General features: G+C 45.6%; 2 protein-coding genes across 4 annotated transcripts in view; one reads left to right on the forward strand and one right to left on the reverse strand.

Moving 5' to 3' along the window:
• Positions 1-14,267, reverse strand: part of ABCF1 (ATP binding cassette subfamily F member 1) — a 48,659-nt gene extending 34,392 nt beyond the window's left edge. Inside the window, exons 1-5 of one of the 2 annotated variants that reach the window (XM_084840841.1) lie at positions 14,075-14,267; positions 9,114-9,160; positions 7,144-7,227; positions 6,838-6,964; positions 4,143-4,180 (exon numbers count right to left, since the gene is read on the reverse strand). In XM_084840841.1, the coding sequence (XP_084696967.1) occupies positions 4,143-4,180; positions 6,838-6,964; positions 7,144-7,227; positions 9,114-9,160; positions 14,075-14,165 (387 nt within the window). In that variant the 5' untranslated portion in view covers positions 14,166-14,267. Of the gene's footprint in view, positions 1-4,142; positions 4,181-6,837; positions 6,968-7,143; positions 7,228-9,113; positions 9,161-14,074 lie in introns of both variants that reach the window. The other variant, XM_084840840.1, reaches the window with a different exon arrangement.
• Positions 14,268-17,336: 3,069 nt separating this feature from the next.
• Positions 17,337-27,473, forward strand: part of GNL1 (G protein nucleolar 1) — a 30,924-nt gene continuing 20,787 nt past the window's right edge. For both annotated transcript variants that reach the window (XM_084840844.1, XM_084840845.1), the window contains exons 1-2: positions 17,337-17,475; positions 25,360-25,528. In XM_084840844.1, the coding sequence (XP_084696970.1) occupies positions 17,400-17,475; positions 25,360-25,528 (245 nt within the window). In that variant the 5' untranslated portion in view covers positions 17,337-17,399. The remainder of the gene's footprint in view (positions 17,476-25,359; positions 25,529-27,473) is intronic.

The following is a 27,473-nucleotide window of genomic DNA, read 5'->3' on the forward strand; positions in this document are numbered from 1 at the left end:
GCCCTAAAACAATGTTATTGGAGTGCTTTCAATCTGAGATCCCAAAAATTCACCAGCCAATAACAGCAGCAAGATCATTCCCAAGAACTGGAAAAATACAAAACCAATTACATGTAAAGAATAATTTACTAAATTTTGGCAAATTGCACAATTCTTGAAAACTAGTGAGGCAGTTAGAGCGAGAGATGGTAGGCAGAATCCAAAATTCAAGCAGGAGTGGAAGCGTTTTACTGAATACTGAAAAATAATTATGGTAGAGAAATTAATAAATAATTCTTGCTTTGCTACTTCCTAAATTATTGGTGTACCCCTTCATGGATCACTGCCTTGTTGTGGCGAAGGGGCTTGCATAACTCAGTGAAGCCATAAGCTATGCCGTGCAGGGCCATCCAAGACGGACAGGTCATGGCAGAGAGTTCTGACAAAATGTGGTCCACTGGAGAAGGAAATGGCAACCCACTCCAGTATTCTTGCCAAGAAAACCCCATGGAACGTATCACAAGGCTAAAAGAGATGACGCAGGAAGATGAGCCCCTCAGGTCGGAAGGTGTCCAATATACTACTGGGGAAGAGCAGAGGGGATTTCCAAGTAGCGCCAGAAAGAGTGAAGTGGCTGGGCCAAAGCCGAAAGGACACTCAGCTGTGGATGTGTCTGGTGGTGAAAAGAAAATCCGATGCTGTACAGAACAATATTGTTTAGGAATCTGGAATGTCAGATCAATGAATCAAGGTAAGCTGGAGGTGATCAAACATGAGATGGCAAGATTGAACATCGACATCTTGGGAATCAGCGAACTAAAATGAACAGGCATGGGCGAATTTAATTCAGGTGACCATCATATCTACTATTGTGGCCAAGAATCCCTTAGAAGAAATGGAGTAGCACTCATAGTCAACAAAAGGGTGGGAAAAGCAGTACTGGGGTACAATCTTAAAAATGATAGAATGATCTCAGTACGAATCCAAGGCAAACCATTCAACATCACAGTAATTCAAGTCTATGCCCCAACCACTGATGCCGAAGAAGCTGAGGTTGATCAGTTCTATGAAGACCTACAACACCTTCTAGAACTAACACCAAAAAAAGATGTCCTCTTCATCATAGGGGACTGGAATGCTAAAGTAGGAAGTCAAGAAATCACCGGGATAACAGGCAGGCATGGCCTTGGTGTACAAAATGAAGCAGGACAAAAGCTAATAGAGTTTTGCCAAGAGAACACGGTGATCATAGCAAACACTCTTTTCCAACAGCACAAGAGACGACTCTACACATGGACATCACCAGATGGTCAATATCGAAATCAGATTGATTATGTCCTTTGCAGCCAAAGATGGAGAAGCTCTATACAGTCAGTCAAAACAAGACCTGGAGCTGATTGTGGCTCAGATCATGAGCTGCTTCTTGCAAAATTTCGGCTTAAATTGAAGAATGTAGGGAAAACCACTAAAGCATTCAGGTATGACCTAAATCATATCCCTTATGAATATACAGTGGAGGTGAGGAATAGATTTAAGGGATTAGACCTGATAGACAGAGTGCCTGAGGAACTATGGACAGAGGTCCGTAACATTGTTCAGGAGGCAGCAACTCAATCCATCCCAAAGAAAAAGAAATGCAAGAAAGCAAAGTGGCTGTCTGATGAGGCTTTACAAGTAGCTGACGAAAGAAGGGAAGTGAAAAGCAAGGGAGAAAGGGGAAGATATATCCAACTGAATGCAGAGTTCCAGAGAATAGCAAGGAGAGACAAGAAGGCCTTCTTAAATGAACAATGCAAAGAAATCGAGGAAAACAACAGAATGGGAAAGACTAGAGATCTCTTCAAGAAAATCGGAGATCTCAAGGGAACGTTTTGTGCAAAGATGGGCATGATAAAGGACAAAGAAGGCAGGGACCTAACAGAAGCAGATGAGATTAAGAAGAGGTGGAAAGAATACACAGAAGAACTATACAGGAAAGATCTGAATGTCCCTGATAGCCATCATAGTGTGGTCACTGAACTTGAGCCGGACATCCTAGAGAGTGAAGTCAAGTGGGCCTTAGGAAGCATTAGTAACAACAAAGCTAGCGGAGATGACAGTATTCCAGCTGAGCTATTTAAAATCCTAAAAGATGATGCTTTGAAAGTGCTGTATTCAATATGCCAACAAATTTGGAACACTCAACAATGGCCGCAAGACTGGAAAAGGTCAGTTTACATTCCAATTCCAAAGAAGGGCAATGCCAAAGAGTGTTCAAACTACCGCATAATTGCGCTCATTTCACATGCCAGCAAGGTGATGCTCAAAATCCTACAAGCTAGGCTTCAGCAGTATGCGAACCGAGAACTACTGGAAGTACAAGCTGGGTTTCGAAGAGGCAGAGGAACGAGAGATCAAATCGCCAACATTCGCTGGATCATGGAGAAAGCAAGATAATTCCGGAAAAACATCTATTTCTGCTTCATTGACTACGCTAAAGCCTTTGATTGTGTGGATCACAACAAAATGTGGCAAATTCTTAAAGTGATGGGAATACCAGACCACCTTACCTGTCTCCTGAGAAACCTGTACAAGGGTCAAGAAGCAACAGTAAGAACCAGACATGGAACAACCCAGTGGTTCAAAATTGGGAAAGGAGTACGACAAGGCTGCATATTGTCACCCTGCTTATTTAACTTATATGCAGAGTACATCATGAGAAACGCCGGGTTGGATGAATCACAGGTCGGAATTAAGATTGCCGGGAGAATTATCAACAACCTCCGATATGCAGACGATACCACCCTAATGGCAGAAAGTGAAGAGGATCTCAAGAGCCTCTTGTTGAGGGTGAAAGAGGAGAGTGCAAAAGCTGGTTTGAAACTCAACATTAAAAAAACTAAGATCATGGCATCTGGCCCCATCACTTCCTGGCATATAGAAGGGGAAGAAATGGAAGCAGTGACAGATTTTACTTTCTTTGGCTCCAAGATCACCGCAGACGGTGACTGTAGCCATGAAATTAAAAGACGCTTGCTCCTTGGGAGGAAAGCTATGGCCAACCTAGACAGCATAGTAAGAAGCAGAGACATCACCTTGCCGACAAAGGTCCGTCTAATCAAAGCTATGGTTTTCCCAGTAGTAATGTATGGCTGTGAGAGCTGGACTATAAGGAAGGCTGAGCGCTGAAGAATTGATGCTTTCAAACTGTGGTGCTGGAGAAGACTCTTACGAGTCCCCTGGACTGCAAGGAGGTCAAATCAGTCCATCCTAAAGGAAATCAACCCTGAGTGCTCATTGGAAGGACAGATAATGAAACTGATGCTCCAATATTTTGGCCACCTAATGCGAAGAGAAAACTCCCTGGAAAAGACCCTGATGCTGGGAAAGACTGAAGGCAAAAGGAGAAGGGGACGGCAGAGGATGAGATGGCTAGATAGCATCACGGATGCAATGAATATGAACTTGAGCACGCTCCGGGAGAGAGTGAAAGAAAGGAAGGCATGGCGTGCTATGGTCCATGGGGTCACGAAGAGTCGGACACGACTGAACGACTGAACAACAACAACAATTATGAATCTCAACTAAAACCACAAACACATATATTTAAAATAACACTATTAAAAACCATTTTAAAACTACAATAACAACACAAAAAGTAGTAATAGGGACAGCATATGCAGTTATTTACAAGCCAAGGAATGCCTTTGTTTTACAAGGCAGAAACAATACCTATATATGTGACCTCTTACTTTTATAAATATATGTGACCTGCTAGTTTTCTAAACAGGTATTATACTCAACATATTGTATTTGATATTACATGGGAAGAAAAAATTATAATTCTATTACTTGATGCGTTCAATATATTTGTAGATTTTTAATGAAAAAGGATTCTAATAGGAGCATGGGCCAAAGTGCTTTAGTAATATAATATCTGCTACACAAGAAGCAGGGGAGAGCCTGAAGAATGGTGGATAGGAAACAGCTCCTAGCGTCACTTCGATCAGCCAGGCCAACATCGGCTGTTGGAACCACTGTGGCAAAGGCTTTGTGGCCTGTGATTTTGATCTCTGTGTCTCTAGGTTTACTGAGCCCCCACCCTCCTGCAGCAGATGCCCTACAGCCCCTTTACTCCCACACCCTGCCCAGCAAAGGAAACCTCAAGAGGACCAAAGGCTTACCTTTTTTTTCTTGCCTGCTTTGTTGATGGGGATGGGCACTGGAAGGGGGAGGAAAAAAGACTTGTGATCAGCTGTGCCAGGAGCGACTTAGGGCGGGATCAAGGCTCACAAGCAGAGATGACAAACACCAGCCTTCCCCAGCCTGTGTCTACAGCAAGGGGTAAGCAACTTTTGGGCTGGATGGGGAGGAATAAGCTGAAACTGAACCCTGACAAGCCCGAGGTACTTTTGGTGGTAGACAAGAGAAGGCTTGGGGATGCTGACCTGGTGTTGAATGGGGTACGGCTACCCTTGAAAGACCAGGTCCGCCACCTGGGGGTCATTTTAGACTCCCAACTGTCCATGGAGGCTCAAGTGTCAGCCATGGGCCGGACAGCGTTGTACCAAACTCCATCTGATACGGCGGCTGCGCCCCTACCTTCCCGACCATCTGCTCCCATCGGTAGTACATGCCCTGATCTCCTCTTGTCTAGACTACTGTAATGTGCTCTACGTGGGGTTACCCTTGAAGATGGTTCGGAAGCTGCAGCTGGTGTAGAACGCGGCGGCTCACCTGAAGGCAGCTGCCGGCATGATCACATCACTCCAGTGCTGAAGGAGTTGCACTGGTTACCAGTTGTTTTCTGGGCCAAATTCAAGGTGTTGGTTTTGACCTTTAAAACCCTATATGGTTCTGGCCCAGCCTATCTCAAGGAGCGCCTCCAGCAACACCAGACAGGCCACTTAACAAGATCAGCCTCGGATGGCCTTCTCTCTGTCCCATCAGCCAGGACAGCTAGGCTGGTGAGGACAAGGGAGAGGGCCTTCTCTGTGGTGGCCCCCACTCTGTGGAACTCCCTCTCTAGGGAACTCCGCCATGCCCCCTCTTTAATGAGCTTCCACTATGCACTGAAAACTTGGTTATTCAGGCAGGCATTTGGGGTGGGTTAGGGTAATTTTAAATCATGTTTTAATGTATAATTTTACTGTTTTAAATTGAACCATTGTACATCGCCCAGAGTGGCTGGGTGACCGGCCAGATGGGCAATTAAGAAATTTAATTAAAAAACAACAACTTATGGTCCTCCAGATGTTTCAGCCTATAACTCCCTCACCATGGGCTAAGCTGGCTAGGGCTGATAGCAGTTGCAGGCCAAAATATCTGGAGGGCACAAGTTGCTCACCCCTCGCCTAGAATGAGAGAAGATGCACTGATGGATTCACTGTCTTCCTCTGAGCTCTTAGTAAGATAAGAAACATTGTGTAGATTGGACCAAGGGTCTACTGAGTCCGGCCAGACCCTGAGGGAAGCTGACAGGCAGGGCATGATGCAATAGCCACACCGTTTGCTGCCAGCATCCAGCAGCACATTGCCTCTAATCACAAAAGCAGCACCTGGCATGCCTTTGCTAAGGGGCATCTTGCCCAAGGCCTATCCTAGATGTAAACCCTGACAATAGAATCATAGAACAGTAGGGTTGGAAGGGGCCTGTAAGACCATTGAGTCCAACCCCCTGCTCAATGCAGAAATCCAGGTCAGAGCATCCCTGACAGATAGCTGTCCAGCCTCATCTTGAATGCCTCCAGTGTGGGAGAGCCCACTACCTCCCTAGGTAATTGGTTCCATCGTCGCATTGCTCTAACAATCACAAAGTTTTTCCTGATGTTCAGCCACACTGGCTTCTTCTGTTGTCTTCCGCCTTTTTTTCTTGTTGGAATTGTTTGTAATTGTGCCTTGAGAATTTCCCTTTTTAATAACTCCCACCCATCTTGGGCTCCTTTTCTCGTTAGAGTCGCTTGCCATGGGACCTTACTGATCATTGTCCTGAGTTTATTAAAATCACCTTTCCTAAAATCCAGGGTATGCATTTGACTACACTCGGCTTTTGCTTCCCTTTGAACCGAGAACTCAAGTATAACATGGTCGCTTTCCTGTAACTGCTACTTTATCCATAAAGTCATCTCTGTTGGTTAGGATCAAGTCAAGGATAGCCAATCCTCTAGTTCCTTCCTCTACTTTCTGTAGGAGGAAGTTATCCGCCACACAAGTCAGGAATTTTCTGGAGGGGGCTTGTTTTGCAGAATTTGTCTCCCAACAAATATCGGGGAAATTGAAGTCCCCCATTACTACTACATCATGCTTCCTTGAAACATTGGCCATTTGCTTTTTAGAAAGTTTCATCCTCGTCTTCTCCTTGATTGGGTGGCCAGTAGTAGACTCCAACCACCATGTTCCTTTTATTCTTTGCTCCATTTATTTAACCCATAAATGTTAACTCAATGGGGCTACCAAGCTCATCCTCCTGTATTTCTGTGCAGAGATATGTATTTTTCACATACAGTGCAACCCCACCTCCCTTTCTGTTCCTCCCATTGTTTTTGAACAAGTTATATCCTTCAATTGCTGTATTCCAGTCATCCCACCAAGTCTCAGTTACACCTATCAAGTCATCAAAGAGCCCTGAAACTCTGAAGCAGCCTTCCCCGGCCTGGTGCCCTCCAGATGCTGTGGACTACAACTCCCAGCATTCCTGACCATCAGCCATGCTAGCTGGGGCTGATGGGAGTTGAAGTCCAAAACATCTGGAGGGCACCAGAGTGGGGAAGGCTGCTCTAAGGACCAATCGGGGTGAGGTGGTGAGAACAAAGAAGAGAAGAAAGGTTTGGTAATCCTTGAACAAGGTACTGTGAGAACCCCCAAATCCCAGCCTCCAACCTTCATCTTCCTCATCGCTGGCTTGGGCCGACAGCTTCTTCAGCCTCTCTATCAGCTGGTTCTCCTCCTTGTCTTCGTCCACCTCTTTTTTCTTTCGATCCTTTTTCTTATCTCTCCGTTTCTTTTGCTGCTGCAGCCAGGCAGCAGAAAAGAAGAAGAAGAAAAGAATGTCACTGGGGTGTCAACTGCAGTTGTCAGCAAAAGACATGCCATGAGGTTGACATCATCGCAGCTGCTGTGGTCAACCAGAACGCCCTCTCGTGACAGAGTCCACAGCCTTCCACAGGCGTTGCTGGTCTCGCTCACCTGCTGTTGCTGCTGCTCCTTTTCTTTCTCGGCTGCCTGCTCCTCACTGGCATGCTTCTCCTCCACAGCCAGCTCCTCGAAGAACTTGGGAAACAAGGAAAAAAGTTTAGGAACACAGGAATCTCCCTTGCACTGAGTCAGACCATGGGTCCATCTAGCCTACTGTTGTTGACACTGATTGGCAGTGGCCCTCTGGGGTTTCAGGCAGGATTCTTTCGTAGCCCTACCTGGAGATGCCGGGGATCGAAACTGGGGCCTTCTGCATGCAAAGCAGGTGCTCCGCCACTGAGCCACAGCCCTTCCCTCGTCCATGGCAGGGAGGTGAGAGTAGTAGTAGCAAGGGTTGCCCAGAACTACTGCCCGTACTCGAAGGAGGACAGAACTGCAGAAGGCCTGGCTTCCATTCTGTTCCCTGTCCCTCTCCCCACACCAATCGAACTGCAGCAACCAGAAATCACTTTTCTGCAAGCAAGGGGCTACAGAAAAAAAGTAAACACTAGCTCCAACAAAGCTTCGCTAACATGTTTCTTCAGAGTCACATCTAAAGAATTGTACCGATGGTACTTCTGGATGGGCGCACAGATGCATTTTAATGCTGAGGCCCACCCTCTGCTCCCCGAACCCAACTTCTGGTTATTCTGAAGGACATGTCACACTGCTCATTTTTTTTTAAACCAGGGCACAAAAAAAGCAACCTGAGCCAAATACACAGACGGCACCATCGATTGCAAATGGCTCATGAGCGTTTAAGTCCGTGGGCTTCCTCTCAAGAAACAGAGTAGAGGAAGCCTGGCCCTTTCCGATTGTCACTTGCCTGCTCGTTGAAGGGGAACCTGGCCATTTAACTACACGTCGGCCGCTCACAATCAGAGGGCTGCCTGTGTCTCTTGCTACGTGAAATGTGAGTATTTTCTGAACCTGGGTTTAAAAAGTGACATGTGAATCTAGCCTGCGAGCTGAATCCCACTTGTGTGTGGAGGGACTCCTGTCCCTGCTTTGTAATATAAGAAGCTCATCACACACACAAAAGCGTGAATAGGGCTACAGCCTGACCACCGTAGCGCAGCCTTCTCTGAGCTTTTGGTGGCACCTGCCTTCCTTTTGGAAGTCGAACTCGTATCTTGCTACTTCTAAGAGCCAGCTTACAGTGTTGGATTAGGAAGAACCATGAAGAGTTCTGGGTGACCTTGAACCAGTCACTGTATCTCTCAGCCCCATGGAGACTGGCGGCTCCGATTTTGGTGGAGCTGTGAATACATTCTGGGTTTCAGTCAGAAGCAGCCAGGACACTAAAGGAGCTATCCAAGCTGCTGAACCCTATCCCGAAAACAAAGTCTGAACCCTATCCCGAAAACAAAGTCTGGCTGGTTCTGACTGAAACCCAGAATGGATTCACAGCCCCACCGAAATCGGAGGCGCCAGCCTCCACTGACTCAGCCTAACCTACCACATATGGTTGTTATGGGGATAAAATGGCATGGAGGGTGTTGGAAATATGCTGCCCTGAGCTACTTGGAGCAAGGGTGGGATAGAATTATAATAAATAAATAAAATAATGGCACGCCTTTTTCGATAGACAAAGGGCCAATGCAGTTCAGTAAACAGAACACTGTCATTGGAAATGGCAGTGCCAGCTTAAGCTCCCTTCACAGTTGCAAACCTCCCTGTGCAAGTGTCACCTTCTCTCGGTCCAATTATGGAGGTGGGGGTTGCGGGACTGAATGAGATAAGAAAGGCAAAGCATTCTGGGACACCGGGAAAAGAGCTACAGAGGCAGTTTAAGTGTTGTGCACACCCAGAGACTTCAAAGAATCGTGAGGAGAAATGGGAGCCCCAGTGCCAGGTGGCTCCATGCTGTCATGAAGGTGAACAGCTAGAACTAAGGAGGGCCTCCAGGTTCATGAAGCTCAAGTCCTTCACGGCCCAAATAACGGTGGTGGAGCCACCAAAGAAACAAGACCGAATCTTACCGACTTCTTGGTCTTTTTATCCTTCTTCCCCTTCTTTACCACTTTGTCTGAAAGAATCAGGAGAGATGTGAGGTCACTTGCCTTCCCGAAGAGGACCTACAAACCCAGAAGTATTCGGCCTCCTCAACCTATCCCACTGAGACACAGACTCCCTCAACCTCCCTCAACTCCCTCAACACTGTCTCTCACAAAGATTGAGAGCAGGGTTCCATTCCAGACAGAGGAGTCTTGGCGCCACCAATTAGAAGGCATTGTGCGGTTATTCCATCTTTTCATCCGTAATGCATATTCTGTGGTAAGATAAAAGATGGAAGCAGCTCTGGGAAAACAGAGGAAGTGGAAGACAATGACACACACACCAGTAAAATTCTGTGAATGAGGCAGGGCAATGGCATCTCTGGAAGCACCCAAGGAACTTAGGAGTTCTCAACCAAAAGCACATCCTATCCTTACTCAAATCCATTATTCGCTATTGACAGCCAGTATGGCATAGTGGTTAAAGTGTTGGACTAGGAATGGACAAACCTGGGTTCAAGCCCACACTCAACCATGAAGCTCCCCAGGTGATCTTGGGCCAGTCACCATTTCACTTCTTAATGCACTTCACAAGGTTGTTGTGGGGGATAAAATGGGGAGCGCCTAAGAGTTGAGGTCCCTGGAAAGGATAATGATGATGGTGATGATAATGTTAACATAGGCACCTTGAGTATTGTATAGGAAGGCAAAGTGAAAGTATCAGAAATAGAAGAAGCTGCTCTGTAGCATATGTTTAACTATCTTTTCACCACACGGTTCAATCCACAGGACCCCCACAGTAGCCTACAATAAAATCATAAAGCATAAGACAAAATTCAACCACAGAGTTTTCTATCCATAGTCCAAAAGATTCCTGACAGAAACGTCTTTACCACAGCCTTACAAATAAACACAGTATTGTGCAGTGGTTAGAGCAGCCTTCCCCAATATGGTGCTCTCCAGATGTGTTGGACTACAACTGGTCATGCTGGCTGGGGATGATAGGAGTTGTAATACAACACAACTGGAGAGTACGAGGATTATGAAGGCTGGGTAAGAGTGTCAGATGTGGACTAAAGAGACACAGGTTCAAATTGGACCAGTTGCCTGCTCCCTCTCAAATCTAACTGACTTCACAGGATAGTTGTGAGAATAAAATGGTGGAAGGGAAGATCAAGTACATTGCCCTGAGCTTCCTTGGAGGAAGGGCAGGATAAAAGTATAATTAAACAATAACCTTGAGAAAAGTAACTAGCCCACATGATGTTTTACTAGCCTACCTGCCAATGCATACCAAGATGAGTCACCCTGAAAGCGGGGTGAGTGGAAGAGAACCCATTCCCATGCAGTGTACAATAACATTCCACATGTAATCCACAGCAGGCAGTGACAGGGCCGGTTAAATATAAAATATAACTACACCATCATTTACTAGAACAGGCTATTAAACATTCAGTTAAAATCACTTCAAAGAAGTGACCAGGCACTGATCTTTTCTAAAACTAGAAAAGAACTGATCATTTTTCCTTTCAGGCCATCCATGTGTATTTTAGCTATTTGTGGCACATGTGTGGGCTACTGACTTGTGTGGGCTCATTTGCAAGTATATCTTTCAAGATATTGATGAATTCAGTTTGTGAATATAGTGGAGAACAAAGGTATATGGCAGGCTTACCTGGCAGTGGCAGCAGCACCACTACTCGGATCAGCTCCAGGCCACAGGTTGTGGAACCCACCATTTTAATTTTCCACAACATCCACGATGTAGCCCAGCTCCAGGGCACTGTGATAAATTAAAATGGCAGCTCCAAGTCTCCCACTGGAGGCCACCATTTTAATTTTCCACAATGCCCCAAAGCGACGCTATATTGGAGGCATTGTGGGAAATTACAGTGGCAGCTCCCACAGCATCGGGGGGAAATTGTTTAAAGGGGGGTGATCAGGGCAGATATCAGTAATGAGCCCTGTTGGGGCACTGAGACCCGAGAGCTGCCCAAGGATACCAGGTGATGATCCCAGGTCTGGTCTGGATTTCTGCCTGTCAGGCAGCTGTTAAAAGTACAAAGTGGCAGCCCTACAAAAATGTGTACAAAGCTGTTAGCAGCTGGAATAGCTTTATTCACTCAATTATGAAGCATCCTACTTCATGCCAGACAAGCCTGCAGGACTCTTCCCCACCCCAGCATCCTTTCCCCTCCCAGCCCCAATTAGCCTGGCTCATCTTAGCCCAGTTTCTTGTGTCTCACCTCACTCCACCCACACCCCATCCCAACCCAGCCTCTCCTGCTGCTTCACCCCAACCAGTTTCTGTCATAGCTCAGCTTAAATGGCCTCTTCCCCCTCTAGCCCATAGATTTTTAAAGTGTTTTTGTTTTCTTGCTAGAAGGGCTCCTGGGCCTTCAAACAGCTGCATATACAGAGAGAATCACTAAACCTTTTACTGGCACAGAGAGGTAGAAACAGGAAAAAGATTCAGCTGCTGAATTTCCACCTCTCAAGCAGCTGTTCAAAGGCTCAGGAGCCCCGCCAGGAAAATAAATATAATTGACAACTCTAAGAGCTAGTCTGGACATCACAACAACTCTGGGCTTTTTAAAAAAAACCCACAGGGGTTGCTGTGTCCCTAGATTGTTTAGGTCCCGCCTCCAGCAGGAGTGATTGGGTGGCAACAACCCAGGGTTTTAAAAAACTCTGGGTTGTTGTGAGGTCTGGAACAGGCCTAAGACTTAAGCATTGGGAGCAGGCTAGCTGATTCCCTTTCTAGCCCAGTGCCTCATCCTTCTTCCCTTAAATATCTTGTCCTGGGCATTTGTAAATTGGAGCTCATAAGCCATGAGTGGTTTGAGAGACTACCACAGGGATGTTAAACTGCTACCAGTGGGAGTTCAGGACAATACCAACCAAGAAGCAAAAAGGGCTTCTCTTTGAATGCCAAAAAAGACCCAAGTTTCTAATCCGCATTCAGTCATGCTGAATGGCTATCACTACACCCTGTCAGAAGTAAAGAGCTCCAGGGCAGGAAAGGAAGAACTGTGGTGTTGGCAAAAAGGAGGGACGGAGGGAGAAGTGCTTGAGGGGAAGAAATGAAGGGTTGGAAAGTGGGAGGGGGGGAGAATTTCAGGCAGCAAGAGAACTGCCAGCCTGAAGTGCAGTGATGAGTTGCCTCCGGGAAGGGGAGCAGCAGGGATCCCTTCCTTATAGTCCATAAATGTCCCACCCAGTGGGCTGAGTAGCAGGGACCCATGGCAAGTGGAAACAGTCTGAGGGCAACAGGGCACACTAGGCAGCACAGAAACAGAGGGTGGAAATTAGGCTTGGGGGAGAAAGCTTTTGTCAGGAAGGGAGGAAAAGGAGCTTTCAGAACTGTGGAACTGAAGACAAAGGGGCATACAGGCCAACCAGGAAGGTACAAGCGGAATTTCAAATATGGATTTGTGACCAACCAGATAAACTTTCCGATCTGTAGTAGGACATAATCCAGCCTACATCTCATGCCAAACTTGCTCTCAGAGAACTCTCATTATCTCTCTCAGTCTTCATATATGTGAGTTAGTATAGTGGCTAAGGGTGCTATCCTATGCATGTTCAGATGGAAAAAAGTCCTACAACTCCCAGCATTCCCTAGCTACCCATGCTAACTGGGGAATGTTGGGAGCTGTAGGACTTTTTTTTCTGTGTAGGATTGCTCCCTAAGAGACTGAGCTGCAAATTAGTCCCTGGTTTGAATCTCACCCCTGCCATGAACTCACTGGGTGTTGTTAGGCAAATTTTGGGTTTATCAGCTGAACCTAGGATATTTTAAATTTATTTTTTATATCCTTGTTCCTTTTCTTAGGAAAAAGGTGATATAAACTCCAATTAAACTATATAACTGAAAATACATACAGAAGACCATGTAATGTGCACTTGCCCTTTAGGAAGCTATTATCAGAGGTGCTTGTCCAAGCCACAGTGTCCTGTCCTGGATTTTTCTCCATAACAGCATTTTCAATATAACTTAAAGCAGACCATTCACCCCATCCCCTTCAATATCTCTTTCATGTACAAATCTGGATGGGTATGTGCTGGCAAAAAGGTGGACTTAAAAAATTATTATTATTCCATCATCAATGTACCTAGCACATTGCAGGGTAACCCAACACCATAACCAAAAATATATACGTTTCTGCTCAGAACTGCTTCCATTTATACCAAACTTCTCCAACCTGAAAACCTCCAGATGTGTTTGGACTACAACTCCCAGAATCCCCCAGTCAGTGTGGCTGGTTGGGGGATGCTGAGAGTTGTAGTCTAACACATCTGGAGGGCACCAGCTTGGCGAAGGCTGATTTAAACAATAGGTAGAGGAGGAGAGAGGCAAAAGCAACAGGGAGCAAAATATGAACAAATACATTCAAACTAAGGGCGCAGTCCTATACATGTTTAGACAGAAAAAATGTCCCACAACTCCCAGCATTCCCCTGCCAGCATGGCAATGGCTGCCTAATGCTGGGAGTCACAGGACTTTTTCCTGTCTAAACATACACAGGATTGTGCCCTTACCTTTTGTTAACTTCCTTACCTATCCCCTTCCAATAACTGCCTATGTTGGCGATTCTCTTCTGTATTAGGATTTTTGGCCACAATCCTATACCCACTTACCTGGGAACAAGCCCCACTGACCACAACAGAGCTTACTTCTGAGTAAACATGAATAGCATCAGGCTGTGTGTGTACAGAACTAGAAAGTTATTTATTTATTCTAGGTTTATTTTGGATTATTCAAAGGGAAAACAACTGTTCAACGAGTAGTGTGGGGGGGAGCTGTTGCCCCCAGTCCTTTTGCCTCTTCCCATTGCCCCACAGATTTTCACCCAACTTTCCTACCGGCCCTTTAAAGGTCCTCCCTCACTCCCTCCTTGCGGACTAGCCTCTCCCACACACTAGCCCAATTAAATTCTCCCCACCTCCAGCCCCCTCTGTGGGGCAGCTCTTCTTCTCCTCGTCGTCCCCGATCCATTCCTCCGGGGACTGGTGTTGCTTCCCTGCCTTAGGCATGGCTGATCTCTCCGTTCCGACCCCGCAGCCGCCACTTAATTCTTGTGACTCTCCTCCCCGGAATCCAGGCTTCACACATGCACACCTTGGCCCCGCTGCGCCGGCGCGGAAGATGACGCGGCGATAACTCCTCCACGCCCGGACCATAGAGTCACAAAGGATACTTCCGTCTGCCAATGGGAGCCCTATGTTGTATCATAGAGATCAGGTCGCGTTGTAGCCTCCTAGACGGGCCGAGCAGAGGGGGAAGACGTAGCTAAGTTATAGACGGTCGGAGAGCAGTAGAGGTGTGCGGTGCTGCAGATAAGATACAATTTCTCCACTTTCTTTAGCACTGATTTTAGCGGAGAGTGGAGTGGGGGATTTCTGCCTCCAAGAAAGGCCTGCTTGTATAGAGCGGAAAGCAGACGTGTGTGACAGGCTCAGGATGTAGTAGACATCAGAACAATCATACTCCAGTTTAGGCAACAACTCTGTACACCAGGATGCAGATGTCCTTGGTTTCATATTATTATTATTAGTTGTAGTACTGATAATTTCTATTGGTCATAACACAAATTAAACTGTACACTGGACAAAAGTTAGAGTTGTACAAAATTATGCATGGTGTGGAGAATGTGGACAGGGAGACTTTTTTCTCATAATACTAGAACCGGAGGCCATCGAGATTCAGGATAGATGAAAGGAAGTACTTCACACAGCACATAGTTAAAGTATGGAATTCGCTACCACAAGATGTAGTGATGGCCACCAACTTGTAAGGCTTTAAAAAGGAAATAGGCAAATTCCTGGAGGAGAAGGCAATCAATGGCGACAAGGCTTGATGGCTACGTGCTACTGCCAGTACCAGAGGCAGTGAGCCTATCTACACCAGTTGCTGGGGAACGTGGGCAGGAGAGTGCTGTTGCACTCGTGTCCTGCTTGTGGTTTCCAGGTTGACAGCTGGTTGGCCACCATGTGAACACAATGCTGGAGTAGAGGGACCTTTGGTCTGATCCAGCATGGCTCTTATGTTTTTAAAAGTTCCAGAGTTATGAAGTCAAGTATAAAAAGTCTAAGTAAAATTATTTATATCAAAATTTTAACAACTGCTTGTCATTGCACAAGTCAAGTTTTTTGTTGGTGTCAAATTTTGCAGAGATATTTGCTGCAGTGAATGGAAAGCCTGCCACTAATAAGGGAATGTCCTAATTCAACTTTGATCAAGTAGATGATCCATTTTCTGCAAATCAGACCAAAACTGTTACTCTCCAGTAAATGATCAAGAGATGTACAACAAATTTTGTCTGAAACTGAGCATTGCAGCAAATGATGCAGAATGTCTTCTACAATTCTGTCCCTAAATCAACAAAAATAAGACTCAAAACGGATATTTCTATATTGCCCATCAACTATAGCTGATGGCATACATTGCATTCTTAGCTGCGTTAATGGCTGTCACTATATGTAACAACAACAACAAAGATAACAATAATACACATTGTACAGTACTTTCAAGGGTTCAAAGTGCCTTGCATGCATTATTTAGTTGTAATTCTTACAACCACCCTGCAAGACAAATCGGTATTATTACTTCCTCTGATATTGGATTTAACATGGCCAACATGATTAGTAGCCATACTATAACTAGACAGCGATAGTCTGCAGTACACAGCAGAGTGTATAGTTTTTATTGCTAATTAATATTATTGTATTGTTTTGTTATATTTTAGTGGCAATAACATTGTATGTTCACCATTTTGATATCTTTGTGGAAAGCAGTATATACATTTGTATAATAAATAAATAAAACAAATAGATTCAAACCAGGAACATCCTAATTCATAGCTCAATCCTAGCCACTATGCTACACTACTGTGGTTAAACACAGTTCAAGTTCATGTTACCTTGGTTTATTAAATAAATTATCAAAAATATTTGGACTGGTAAACTATTTCATGTAAAATTAAGCTAGATCTTTGACCTTTTTGTGCAAACTATTGCTAGTTAATATAATAATGTAGCAAAGGATCAGTTGATTTCAATGGGCATAGACATAACTATGTATGTGATTAGGGCTGTAAGTGCCCTACCTCCATTATTTTAAAATGTTATCTTGTTTATTATAGTTCAATAGATTTTTAGGGGCGGGGAGTTGCTTGCATGCTTTAATTTTATGTTCTAAACTGCTCTGAAAATGTGTTACAGGATGTTGTTGTTCAGTCGTTAAGTCGTGTCCCACTCTTCGTGACCTATGGACCATAGCACGCCAGGCCTTCCTGTCCTGCGCTCTCTCCCGGAGCGTGCTCAAGTCCATATTCATTGCATCGGTGATGCTATCTAGCCATCTCATCCTCTGCTGTCCCCTTCTCCTTTTGCCTTCAGTCTTTCCCAGCATCAGGGTCTTTTCCAGGGAGTTTTCTCTTCGCAGAAGGGCAGGATACAAGTCTATTAAACAAACACATACATGGCATTCTATGTAACACATTCATGTTTGTATTAAATATAACTGAAATTGTTTAATAATCTTTGGAGATTATTATCATATACTGTTATATGATAAAACGTATTAGGAAAAATAAATAAATGGCGTCCTATGATTAAAGGTGCCTTGTACTTTTTACATCTGGACTGGCTAGTATTGAATTTATTCCTCTACTAACCTAAGTGCAATCGAGATCAATGATGTAGCTATTTTATTCTTTGTAAAGGTAAGCAGTCTTCCATTATTTAACTGTACTTTTCTCAAACCGAAAAATAAATAAATGGGTATCTGCATTTTACTGTACGCCAGGAGGCACTCAAGGCTCTATCCACGCCACCAAAGGAATACGTTGAATGGCGTAATTTGGTTTAGTCCCCTTCCTCCCCCACCGAAATGGTACATCCCATTCTGACCACCCTGCCGAGTGGCGTAGTGAAGTTTACTGTCGTTCCCACACCGAATGGTGCACCCCACTCCCTGAAGTCTAACATTCTAGCCTTCCTCCCCCCCCGAATGGTTTGCCCGGCCACCCCTCTTCTTCAAGTTTAGTGTTTCCCCCTCCTCACGTCACGATCCCTCATTCTTTAATTTGAGCGGGCCCAGCACCTTCCGCTGTGGCTCCACCCCTTGCTCCCTTCTCATTAGTTCCTCCTCTCGTCGCCGAGGTGTATTTTTCCTTTTGGCTCCTCCCCCTTCTCTACTCCGTCGCTGTGAGTCGGTGCTGCTGGAAGAGCGGACGGAGGAGGAGGGGACGGCAGCCGTAATAGGACATGCCTCGCAAGAGGCCGTTCAGCGCTAAGCAGAAGAAAAAGCAGCTACAGGACAAGCGGGAGCGAAAGCGGCAGGGTAAGAGGAAGCGCGGCAGGGGGCGGGGCCCGTCACCTCCCTTCATGTAACATCTGGAAGGATGTTTAAAAAACACCTTCCTCCATGGGAGCATGTGGGGAAGTTACTCTCGTTAACATCTGGATTCTCGCCTTTCCTTCCTCTCCCTTGACCATCTTCCCCCTTTCACGGGCATGTCTTGGAGGAGGGATTGCCCCTTAATCATGGCAACATCTGGGTTTCCTGATCATCTGTAGAAACATCTGGATAGCATAGGCCACTCCTTCTTCTCCTTGAAACATTTGGAGGGGGGCGGCAGAAATGTGACCTCTGTCTTTCCTCCACTGAAACAGTTTGGGGAGGGATAAGGTGAAATTGGCCTTGGTATATGAAACATTTGCAGAGAAGCAAACCCTTTCCCTGAAACATCTAGAAAGCACCTGCCATTCTCTTTCCCATCCCCCATCTTTTGGAACATCTGGAGAGGGATAGATGGGAGAGTTGGTGAGTCAGGCCTTCCATGTACTATGTGAAGCTGGCCACTCTCCTTCCTGTAACCATTTGGAAAGTAAGTCTAGATGTTCACCTTCTTCCTAAATTTCTAAAGAAAGGTGCCCCTGATTTTAAAAACAGCTGGGATACATACTGCTTATTTATGCAAAGTGACAACCCTCCCATTCCCACCTTTGTGCACACAAAGTTCTCAACTCCTTCCTGAAATAGTCCATCCCTCTCCATTAATGAAATGATGAAACTAGTTCTTATTCCTTCTTGAGCTTCTTGGAGCTCAAGAGCAATAGCCCCTTGCTTCTGATCCCCTTTTTAACCGTTTTCAAAATAAATCTGAGCTCCCTTCCCCAAATATTTCAATGGTGGCTTTTAATACACACTTTAAGGAGAATTCTCTCTTTGCAAAGCATTTGGGGTGTCTGCAGGATTTCCTTGTACACCCAGCATCTGCAATGCAGTTATATCACCCTCTCTTTTTCTCACACCTAAACTGCTTAATGGCATTACCTCTCCTTCTCTAATATCACCAGAATGCTGCATCCTCGCCTACCAATAGTTGGGAGGAAGGAGCACAATTCACATATGGAGAACAACTGCCCTTTCCTTCAAATATTGTTTTTACTGGGGTCTGTAACCATTTGCTCTTTTCTACTTTTCATATTAATTTTGTTCCTCTTCAGAGGCAGATCTAATTCAGGTTTACTCAGAAGTATGTGCCCTGTTATTCAGTGGAACGTACTTCCGTAACTCTGCACAAGTGCTGCTTTAGGGGAGGGGGAACTGATGTAAGGGAAAACCAGTGTACTGTGTTGATTAGAATGTTGAACTAAAAGTGTTGGAAAGCTACACTCAAATCCCCATGCAGCCATAAAGCTCAGTGGGTGACCTTGTGCCTGCTTCACAGGGTTACTGTGAGGATAAAAATGAATGGGTAGGAGGGGAACCATGTACACCATCTTGAGTTCCTTGAAGGTAAGATATGATAAAAATTTTATTATTATTATTATGAATAATAATAAAAAAATAAGAGCATCACTAGAACTGGGAGGGTAGGCAAGAATCCAACATTTTTATTAAGGCTGTAGTCCTGAACACACTTAGTCTTAAAGTAAGTTGCACTGAAACCAATTCAGCTGACTTTCATGTATATCTGTGTTTAGGATTGCAGTGTAAGGTGCAGGCTTGATGTGAAATCTATAAACATCTTGCAACCCACCAAGCAGAATGCAGCCCAGCTACCGGGCTATTGACAGCCTTCTTATTTCTGCAATCCCAGGCAGGGACTGCAAAATCAGGAGGTTTATTCCTGCTCCTTGTGGTCTATCATGCATGACAGGTGAACTCTGATCAGCACCGGTGGGTCACAAATTACTCAGGCCTGTGCTGTATCCTCTCTCACCTCCTTTAAGCATACATAATCTGCTTGATTTTGGTTTATATGCATCCCCATCCTTCTCTCCCTCAGTCAGATCTTAGTAGTAATGATTTTCTATAGTCAGAAGCATGAGGCTTTTGAAATGTTGTTAGTATGTGTTATAAATAAAAAGTTTACTTTAAAGACAAACAGAAGAAAGACAGCGATAATCATGTTCTTGAGCAGTATGCCATTCTAGCTGATCTATCCTAATCCATTCATACTAATATAATACAATCAGTTTTGATGCAGTCATAAAAATAGACAGTGTGGCCCAGGCTATCGAACTGTTCTCATGTTCACTGGAAGGTTTTGTTGACTATAGCATCTTTGGTGGACAGAACGAAAGAGGAAGGTAGTCTTGGAGCCTCTTGTGTGGCTGCATTAAGTAAGCTGGGGAAATTCATATGAAGGTGGCAGGTGAACCACCTTTGTGAGAAGTAGAGAGAGAGTGAAAAAAATGAGCTGTGCTGTACTCAAACTGCTAGTGTGCCAACTGAACTGGAAACACTTTGAAAGAAAAGTGCTGAGCTTCAGTGACAGGCGGTAGGATGAAAAAAGCTTTATGGGGCTTATGAAATGTGTGCTAATAGTACTGAAATAACACTGCACAGAATTAAATAGGCAGTGGGCTGGGAGGAAAAGTTTTGCATGGCGGCTTGCAGACAAGAGAGTAACCACTTGACAGAAAACAGGAAGGCAGAGATGTGTGTGTGTGTCCTTTAGATGCTGACGATGATAATATTTTGACTTTTAGATAGTGCATTTGGGTCTTCGAAGCATCTCACGTGTATTTTTTTCAGATTTAGATATTTAAAATATTTTTGTAAAATATTTTTAGGATGCCTTTCAGGACAAAGCCCTCTCAAGGCAGCTTAGCCCTCTCAAAAATGCAAAGCCATCAAATCACAGTCTCAGTAACATAACACTATTTAAAACAGCGTATCAAAAATGTTAAAAACCAACTAGAATACATACAATTCACAAACAATTTAGAAGACAGTTCAAGCCAGTGCATACATGCGTGCGCGCGCGCACACGCAACCATCAAGAATCCAAAAGCCAATAGCCTACAAACCGGTTTAGTATACGTAATAAACTCATCTTGGCTAAAATCCATTTGAAATAAGTAGGTATTTAGAGCCCTTTTGAAGGCTGGAACTGACAAGGCCAACCATATATCACTTGGGAGGGAGTTCCACTGATTAGAGACCACCATTTAGGAGGCCCTGTCCCTTGTGCCTGCCAATCTAAAGTGATCTTAAGGGCAGCTAGTCAGCATGGTCTTCGATGGCAATGGGCGGGTTCATATGGGTATAGTAATTCTTACAACAACCCTGCAAGGTTAGCTGGTGATATTCTCCCAGTTTTACAGCTGTGGGACCAGGGATTAGCAGTTTGCCTGAGGTCATTTAAATTAGTTAATGGCTGTGGGGAGATTTTAACCAGGCACATCCTCTATTTCACAGCTATAATATGACACCAGATGTTTTAGGAAAAATTAAGGAATATCACTGTCACATGCTAGGTTCAACCCTTTCAAATCACTTTGCTAAAAAATACCACAAAACCTCGTCCTGGTTAAATAAGTACAACCATTTCACCGGTTAGCCATTCTACACGCATCAAGATGTCCGAGCTTGGCTTGAATGGTGGATTTGTTAAACTGTGCAGCCTCCTAGATGAGGAAAGTGGGTAAATGAACAGCACTTGAACCAACGGGGGTGGGTGGAGAAAACTCGGGGGCCCTTAATGAAATCACAAGACCCACTTCCGACTCACCCCACTTCTAGCCAAATCATCCCCCCCCACACACACACACACATACATGCGCACCAGAGGAAACTCGTCTAGCCCCCTACATGCTGGGCCTTCTGCCAGCAAGCAAAAAGCTTTTTTAAAAAAGCAGGTGTTTGGCTTATAGAGTTGATTCCTTTTCTGTGGTGCTCTGTCTTTTAATCTGAATTTTACTTTGACGGTGTTTTAACTGGCTGCTATTTTTATATTCTTCTGTTTGATTTGTAGATGGCTTTATCTTGTGTGTTCTGTTTTTCTGTTGTGGAGTTTACCGTTAGCCCTCTTGGGCATTTTTTATGGAAAAGCAGGGCACAAATGTAATAAGTAACTAAGAGCACAATTCTAGGCAAGTTTAGACAGAAAAAAGGCCTACATTTCCCAGCAGCCCCAGCCTGCATACCTGGCTGGAAGGATGCTGGGAATTGTAGGACTTCTTCTGTCTAAACATGCATAGGACTGTGCCCTAAAAGGAGTAGCTAAGTGGACTGCCACAATAGTTAAGGGGATGCTTGGCCTCCTCTGCTTCCTCTCCCACCCTGCCTTGTAATCCAGGCACCGTAACTGAAGCTGTGCACCCACAGGTAGTCCTAGCTAGCAAACAGGTAGTCCTGGAGGGACTGTTCTAGTGGCAATGCTTTACTTCTGTACAACTCATATGTGTTTTAAGACAGGGTTACATAACATTATCTGTCCCTCCCCTCAAGAGGATCATGTTCAGTAAATCCATGGGAGACATCCAGAGTTCTGCCTGGGTCTGCTTCCTATGGTATATAACACCATAGGAAGCTGCCTTATACCGAGTCAGATCCTTGGTCCATTTAGCCCAGTATTGTCAACACTGACTGGCAGCGGCTCTCCAGGGTTTCAGCAGGAGTTTTTCCTGCCCTTTCTGGAGATGCTGAGCATTGAATCTGGGATCTTCTTCATGCAAAGCATGTGCTCTGTCACACTGAGCTACAGCCCCTCCCACAGCAGAAGCAGCCACGCTCTGTCATGGATGGAGGTACTCCCAGAGGAGAAGGCACATGCTTTTTATTTTTTCACGTTCTCACAAACAAGCTGTACCCTGTCCTTAGATTTTTTTTCCAGGCCCAATTCAGAGTTCCAGTAATGTCCACTAAAGCCTTTTACATGCCTTGCAGCTAGGATATCTGTAGGACTGCCTGCTCCCGTATGAATCTGCCCACCTACTAAATCAGATATGGAGGCCCTCCTGTGTGTCCTGACAATGCTTGAAGTGCATCTGGTGGGGACTCAGGAGAGGAGGGCCTTCTCGGTAGCAGCACCATGGCTTTTTGAACACCCTCTTAAGAGAAAGTGACCTTGCCCTCTCTTGGTAATGGCCTTAATGCAGCCTCCCCCCTCCCCGGTGCTCTCCAGATACGTTGGACTACCGCTTCCATCATTCCCAGCCAGTATGGGGAATCCAAGACAGGTCTCCTGGTAAAGTATAGTCTTGCCACAAGGGAATGAAGTGCCACATGAGCCCAGGATGTTGGTAGCAATCCCAGTAGAGCTTTAGGGAAGTTGTAGTTCAGGATATAGTGTGATGGTGGACACATACGCACACGCACCCCCCCCACACACAAATGCACATACATGGTGAAGGCACATTATACGTCTGTGTCTAAATGCTGCTTTGGGTCAGGGACTCCATTGGGGTGGTAGAGGATAACACACCCATGTAGAGAATATTCTGTGCTCCTTGAAGTAACAACCAAATCTCCTGCTTCATGCCCTGTAAAAGTGGTGTGTGTGTTTGTGTGTGTGGTGCCCCCCTCCCCAGCAAGCTGGGGCTAGGCATATGTGGGCTGCGAGCAGCTGATAGCAAAGATACCAGCCCCACCCTTGGGTGAGTCATCCGCTCCTGTTGTAGAGCCCGTTCTCTCCCTTTGTGTCAGAATCCCCTCAGAAATACCCGCAAGCCTGTTGCGAGGCTTCCCTACAAAGATCCTTTATGCCCCTCCTGGCAAGGCCAAGCTGCAGAGCTGTTGTAGAGTCTACAGTACACACCCTGAAGGCTTAGCCGCGATCCTTTCCTTCCCCGTCACTCCTTCGGCCTCCCTTTGCCTTTCAGAACAAGTCTGCTCCCTCAGATAGGCCCCATGCCCCTCACAGGAATGAACCCTGGAATTGCTTTTGTTCTGCCTCCTCTATTTGTCTCCAAACTCCCACGAGTCCTGCTTTCATGACCCTCTCTGCTTTAAGCCGTCACACCGCACACCCCGGGTGGAAATGCCGATAGAATCCAAGGCGTTCTGGATGCCAGCCCTCCCCCACTTTAAAACCACAGGGCCCCTGCTGCCTTCACACAGTCCTGGCTGGTAGCCATTTTCCCTTCCTGTCATGCAACAGTGCCCCCCCTGTCTCCATACTTTGAACTGGGTTGTTGTAGTTTTGAATTTTAATGCCTTTTCGCCCAGTCCTGGAGTACTCCTAATACTTAGGATTTATATAGCTCTTTCCCAAGCTCTCAAAGCATGTGCAGGCTGAACTGAGGGAGAGCAGGGCTGTTCCACTAACCCTGCAAAAATACTTAATTTCCTACCCTCTTCCTTCCCCATTCCTTTTTCTATGTGTGTTGTTTCTTTTTAGACTGGGGCTGTTCACACGACACAACAGCCCACTGTGGGTTTATTTAACCCACGGTGAGGCTGCAGGGTGCATGCAGCTACCATTTTGAATGTGCAGCCCCCACTCAGGGATTGTCGTGTCGTGCGAACCTGGTGACCATGGGTCATAATCTGTTTTAGGGTTGTTTAGCAGGAGGGCCAAATCCAGCCCTCCTGCGGTCCCAATTTGGCCCTCAGAGGCTCCTCATATGACTGTGCCCCCTTTTCCTTACCACGGATTGGTGGTTTCTTGGCATTTGTTCAGGGTTTTTCCCCTCATTCTGAAAGGTTGGAATGCCTCTTCTATGCTTAGTCACTGGCAGTGAGAACTTTAAGCTAAAGTATGCTGGTGTTTTGGCCCCGGCCCTTTTTGCCTATGGCTCGGCTCACCACTGGAATGTGGCCCCCAAGAACTTCTGTGAAATGGAATTCAGCCCTCGGGCTGAAAGAGGTTCAGCACCCCTGTTCTAGGTGCTGACTCCACTTGTTGACAGGCTGGATGAGTCTGTCCTTGAGGACCCCAGCTTGGGCTCTGTGTGGGCGAGGAGAACCATAAAAACTAGCTCTGACTCTGCTCCAACACATCTTCTTGCACTGCAAAATGAGTGTTGGGCTGTTTCTCTGCCCTCCTCCTCTTCCTCCAGGACACTATTGAGGAAAGAGAGAGGGTGTCTTGTATATAGAAGTTACAGAAGTGGGAGTTTGATCTGCTGGGTTCTGTTCCACATGCTTGGGAGCAGAGGAGCGTGGTGACTAGCAGGTACAGAAAGAAGGGGGAGGTGGATCGGAGACAGTAAGGCCTGGTTAGAATTGGGGTAGAAGTGCAGTTGATCCAAAAATCCTAGATTCTGCCCCCTTTCTGACTGGGAATTGGAGTCCCATCAGTTGGAAGCATGATAGCTGTAAGGAACTCTGGACCGTAGTCTGGAAAGGGAGTTGTCCTCAAGTATGGCTCTATGTTTTAGGGAACCTTGAGCAACATGCCCTCTGGTGGTCTCCCTCCTCTCTCAGTGGGCCTTGGTGGTCTTACCTGGCCACGGTGACAGCGCTCCAAGCAGCACTGGGTAGCTGGGTTTAGCCAGGCTTTAAATTTCACACAATGTTTCAAGTGACACTAGGTCAGGGGCATTGTAGAAAATTAAAGGAGTGGCTAGATTCAGCCCCCAGGTACTGCTGAGAGTTCCAGACCAGAACAAAAAAAACAGTCAAGGGCAGGCATTAGCAGTGGGCCTGGGGCCCCCAGTGTGATGGAGCCCTGACAGCTGTCCAAGAATGCCAGGTGTTGGCACTGGCCCTGGTGGTTCCCATAAGATAAGAGTGGAGATCAAGCAGAACTGACCAAAACTATTCATAATTTCTACCAGCCTTGCACAGGGTTGAATAAATCATTCATGTTGCACGTGCATCATGTTTCCCAGGTGCCCAAAAGTCTGGGAATTTTCCACCCAGAGCCAGGGGCTTCTGGAGTTTAGGAGTTAGGACCAGGGGAAGCAGAAGGGAAGAGATCTGTGTAATTCTGTGCATCCTGAAGTCAGTCTCTCTCTCTTCATTTTCCCTTTGCTGTCCCTCCAGGCTTTCAAGATGGCGTGAGGTCAAGCTCCAACAGCCGGAGCGGCAGCCATGACAGACACGAGGAGCACACAGACACGTCGGACAGTGAGTCGTTCTCCCTGCAGGTCCGCAAGCTCAACCAGCAGCCTCAGATTCGCAAGCCAGGAGAACATGGCTATGACCCCAACAGGTAATGCAGGACATTCTGCGGCCCTTGATGGAAGAGTAGCCAAGGCCTTTGAGAGGAGCAGAACCTACCCAACTAGCCTAAGATATGTTCTTGCTTGGGAACATACTTTACCTGTACTTAAAGAACTCCACTGTCTCCTGGTCCTTTTCTAAGCACAATTCAAAGTGCTGGTGTTTACTTTTAAAACAATCTCAAGCCCAGGGGCCAAATCCAGCTTTTTGAGCTTGCTTATTTATTTATTTATTTATTTATTTCATTTCATTTCTACACCGCCCAATAGCCAAAGCTCCGTGGGTGCGTCACAAAAATTAAAACTGAGTTCCCCAGATAGCCATGACCTTTCCCCATGCCCCGCCCCCTTTCCCCAGCAACCAATCATTTGACAGTTTCCCAACTTTTCTGCAGTTTTTGATCCATTCTGATAGGTTGAAATTCCTCTCCTAAGGCTCAGTGACTGACAGTAAGAGCTTTAAGCTACAATATGATAGGATTTTAGGCCCCACCCCTTTTGCCTTTGGCCCCACCACTGGAATGCAGCCCTTGAAAGCTCCTTGGAAATGTAATTCGGCCCTTGGGCTGAAAGAGCTTCCCCACCCCAGCTTTAAAGATCTGCATGGCTTGGGACCTCGGTCCTGGGAGGATTGCCTGCTCACACACCAGCCTGCCCGTCCGCTGAGATCATCTTCAGAGCCCCTTCTGTGGATGCCCCCGCTCCCCATCTGAGTTGAGGCAGGCAGTACCTGGTGACGGGGTCTTCTTGGCTGTAGTCCTGGCTTGTGAAATGCTTTCCCAGAGAGACTTGCCTGGTGCCCACTTCTCAGCACCAGACAAAGAAGACACTTGTTATTTCCCTAGACTCTAAACATCTGATGAGATTTTAACATCTGATAGTTTTGATGCTGCTATTTTATCTTGATGTTTTTATTAGAACCATAATTTCTGTAGGGTGGTTTTATTTATATATTTTTTAATGATTTTATTATAGCAGTCTTGTTATCTTCTTGTGAACAGCCCTGGTAATTCATTTATTGCAGGGCAGAAACAAACAGTTACAGTAATTAGCAGGTAGTAGTCAATGTTAGTGCTACTTAGAGTAGATCCATTGAAATGAATGGGATGTATGTTAGTCGTGACTAACTTATATCCCATTCATTTCAGTGGGCCTACTCTAAGTAGCACTAACATTGACTACTACTAGATAAGTATAGTAATTATTAGCGAGCAATTCCCGCTGAGTTCAATGGGGCATTCTTCTAAGGAAACATGCATAGGAATGTATTGTTAGGCATAACTCAGTGGCAGAGCACCTGCTTTGCATGCAGAAGGTCCCAGATTTACTCCTCTGCTTCTCCAGGTAGGACTAGGACAGAATCCTGCCTGAAACCCTGGAGAGCTGCTGCCAGCCAGTATTGATAATAGTGGGCTAGGTAGACCCATGGTCTGACTCAGCATAAGGATAATCTTAATACACTTTCCAAAGGCCTGATTTCCTGACCCTCCAGAGTTTTAGATCAGGACATTGGACAAAAGAGACTTTTATGGTGATTTGAAGAATTTACTAAGACAGAAGAAAACATCTCGCTCAGAGTTGTGAATAAGAGACACAGACTTATATTGCATTTTCAGGAAAGCCTCAAATGATACATTAAGTTGGTCAGGCAAAAACTAAAAAAAAAAATAGCTTCAACTTTAAAAGCATGAATGGGAGATTACTGGGGTTACATCTTATTTTACAAAGAAATTAATAGACCCAAGCATTTGGGCTTTTACTGGTCAGGTGAAAATTCTTCATATTTACCAGGTGGAAAGGACAGGCATTCAAGCAGGTCCAGCATCACCCGGTGGCATCCATGGGCAGCTGCCGAGGGCCCATTGTGGTTGACACCACTGCTCTGGGCCTGCCCTTCCAGCTCCCCAGTAAATGCCAGACAGCTGCCACTGTAGT

The sequence above is a fragment of the Heloderma suspectum genome, chromosome 2 (genome assembly GCF_057233095.1).
Source record: "Heloderma suspectum isolate Gila_16-S chromosome 2, 16-S_ref, whole genome shotgun sequence".
Classification (NCBI taxonomy): domain Eukaryota; kingdom Metazoa; phylum Chordata; class Lepidosauria; order Squamata; family Helodermatidae; genus Heloderma; species Heloderma suspectum.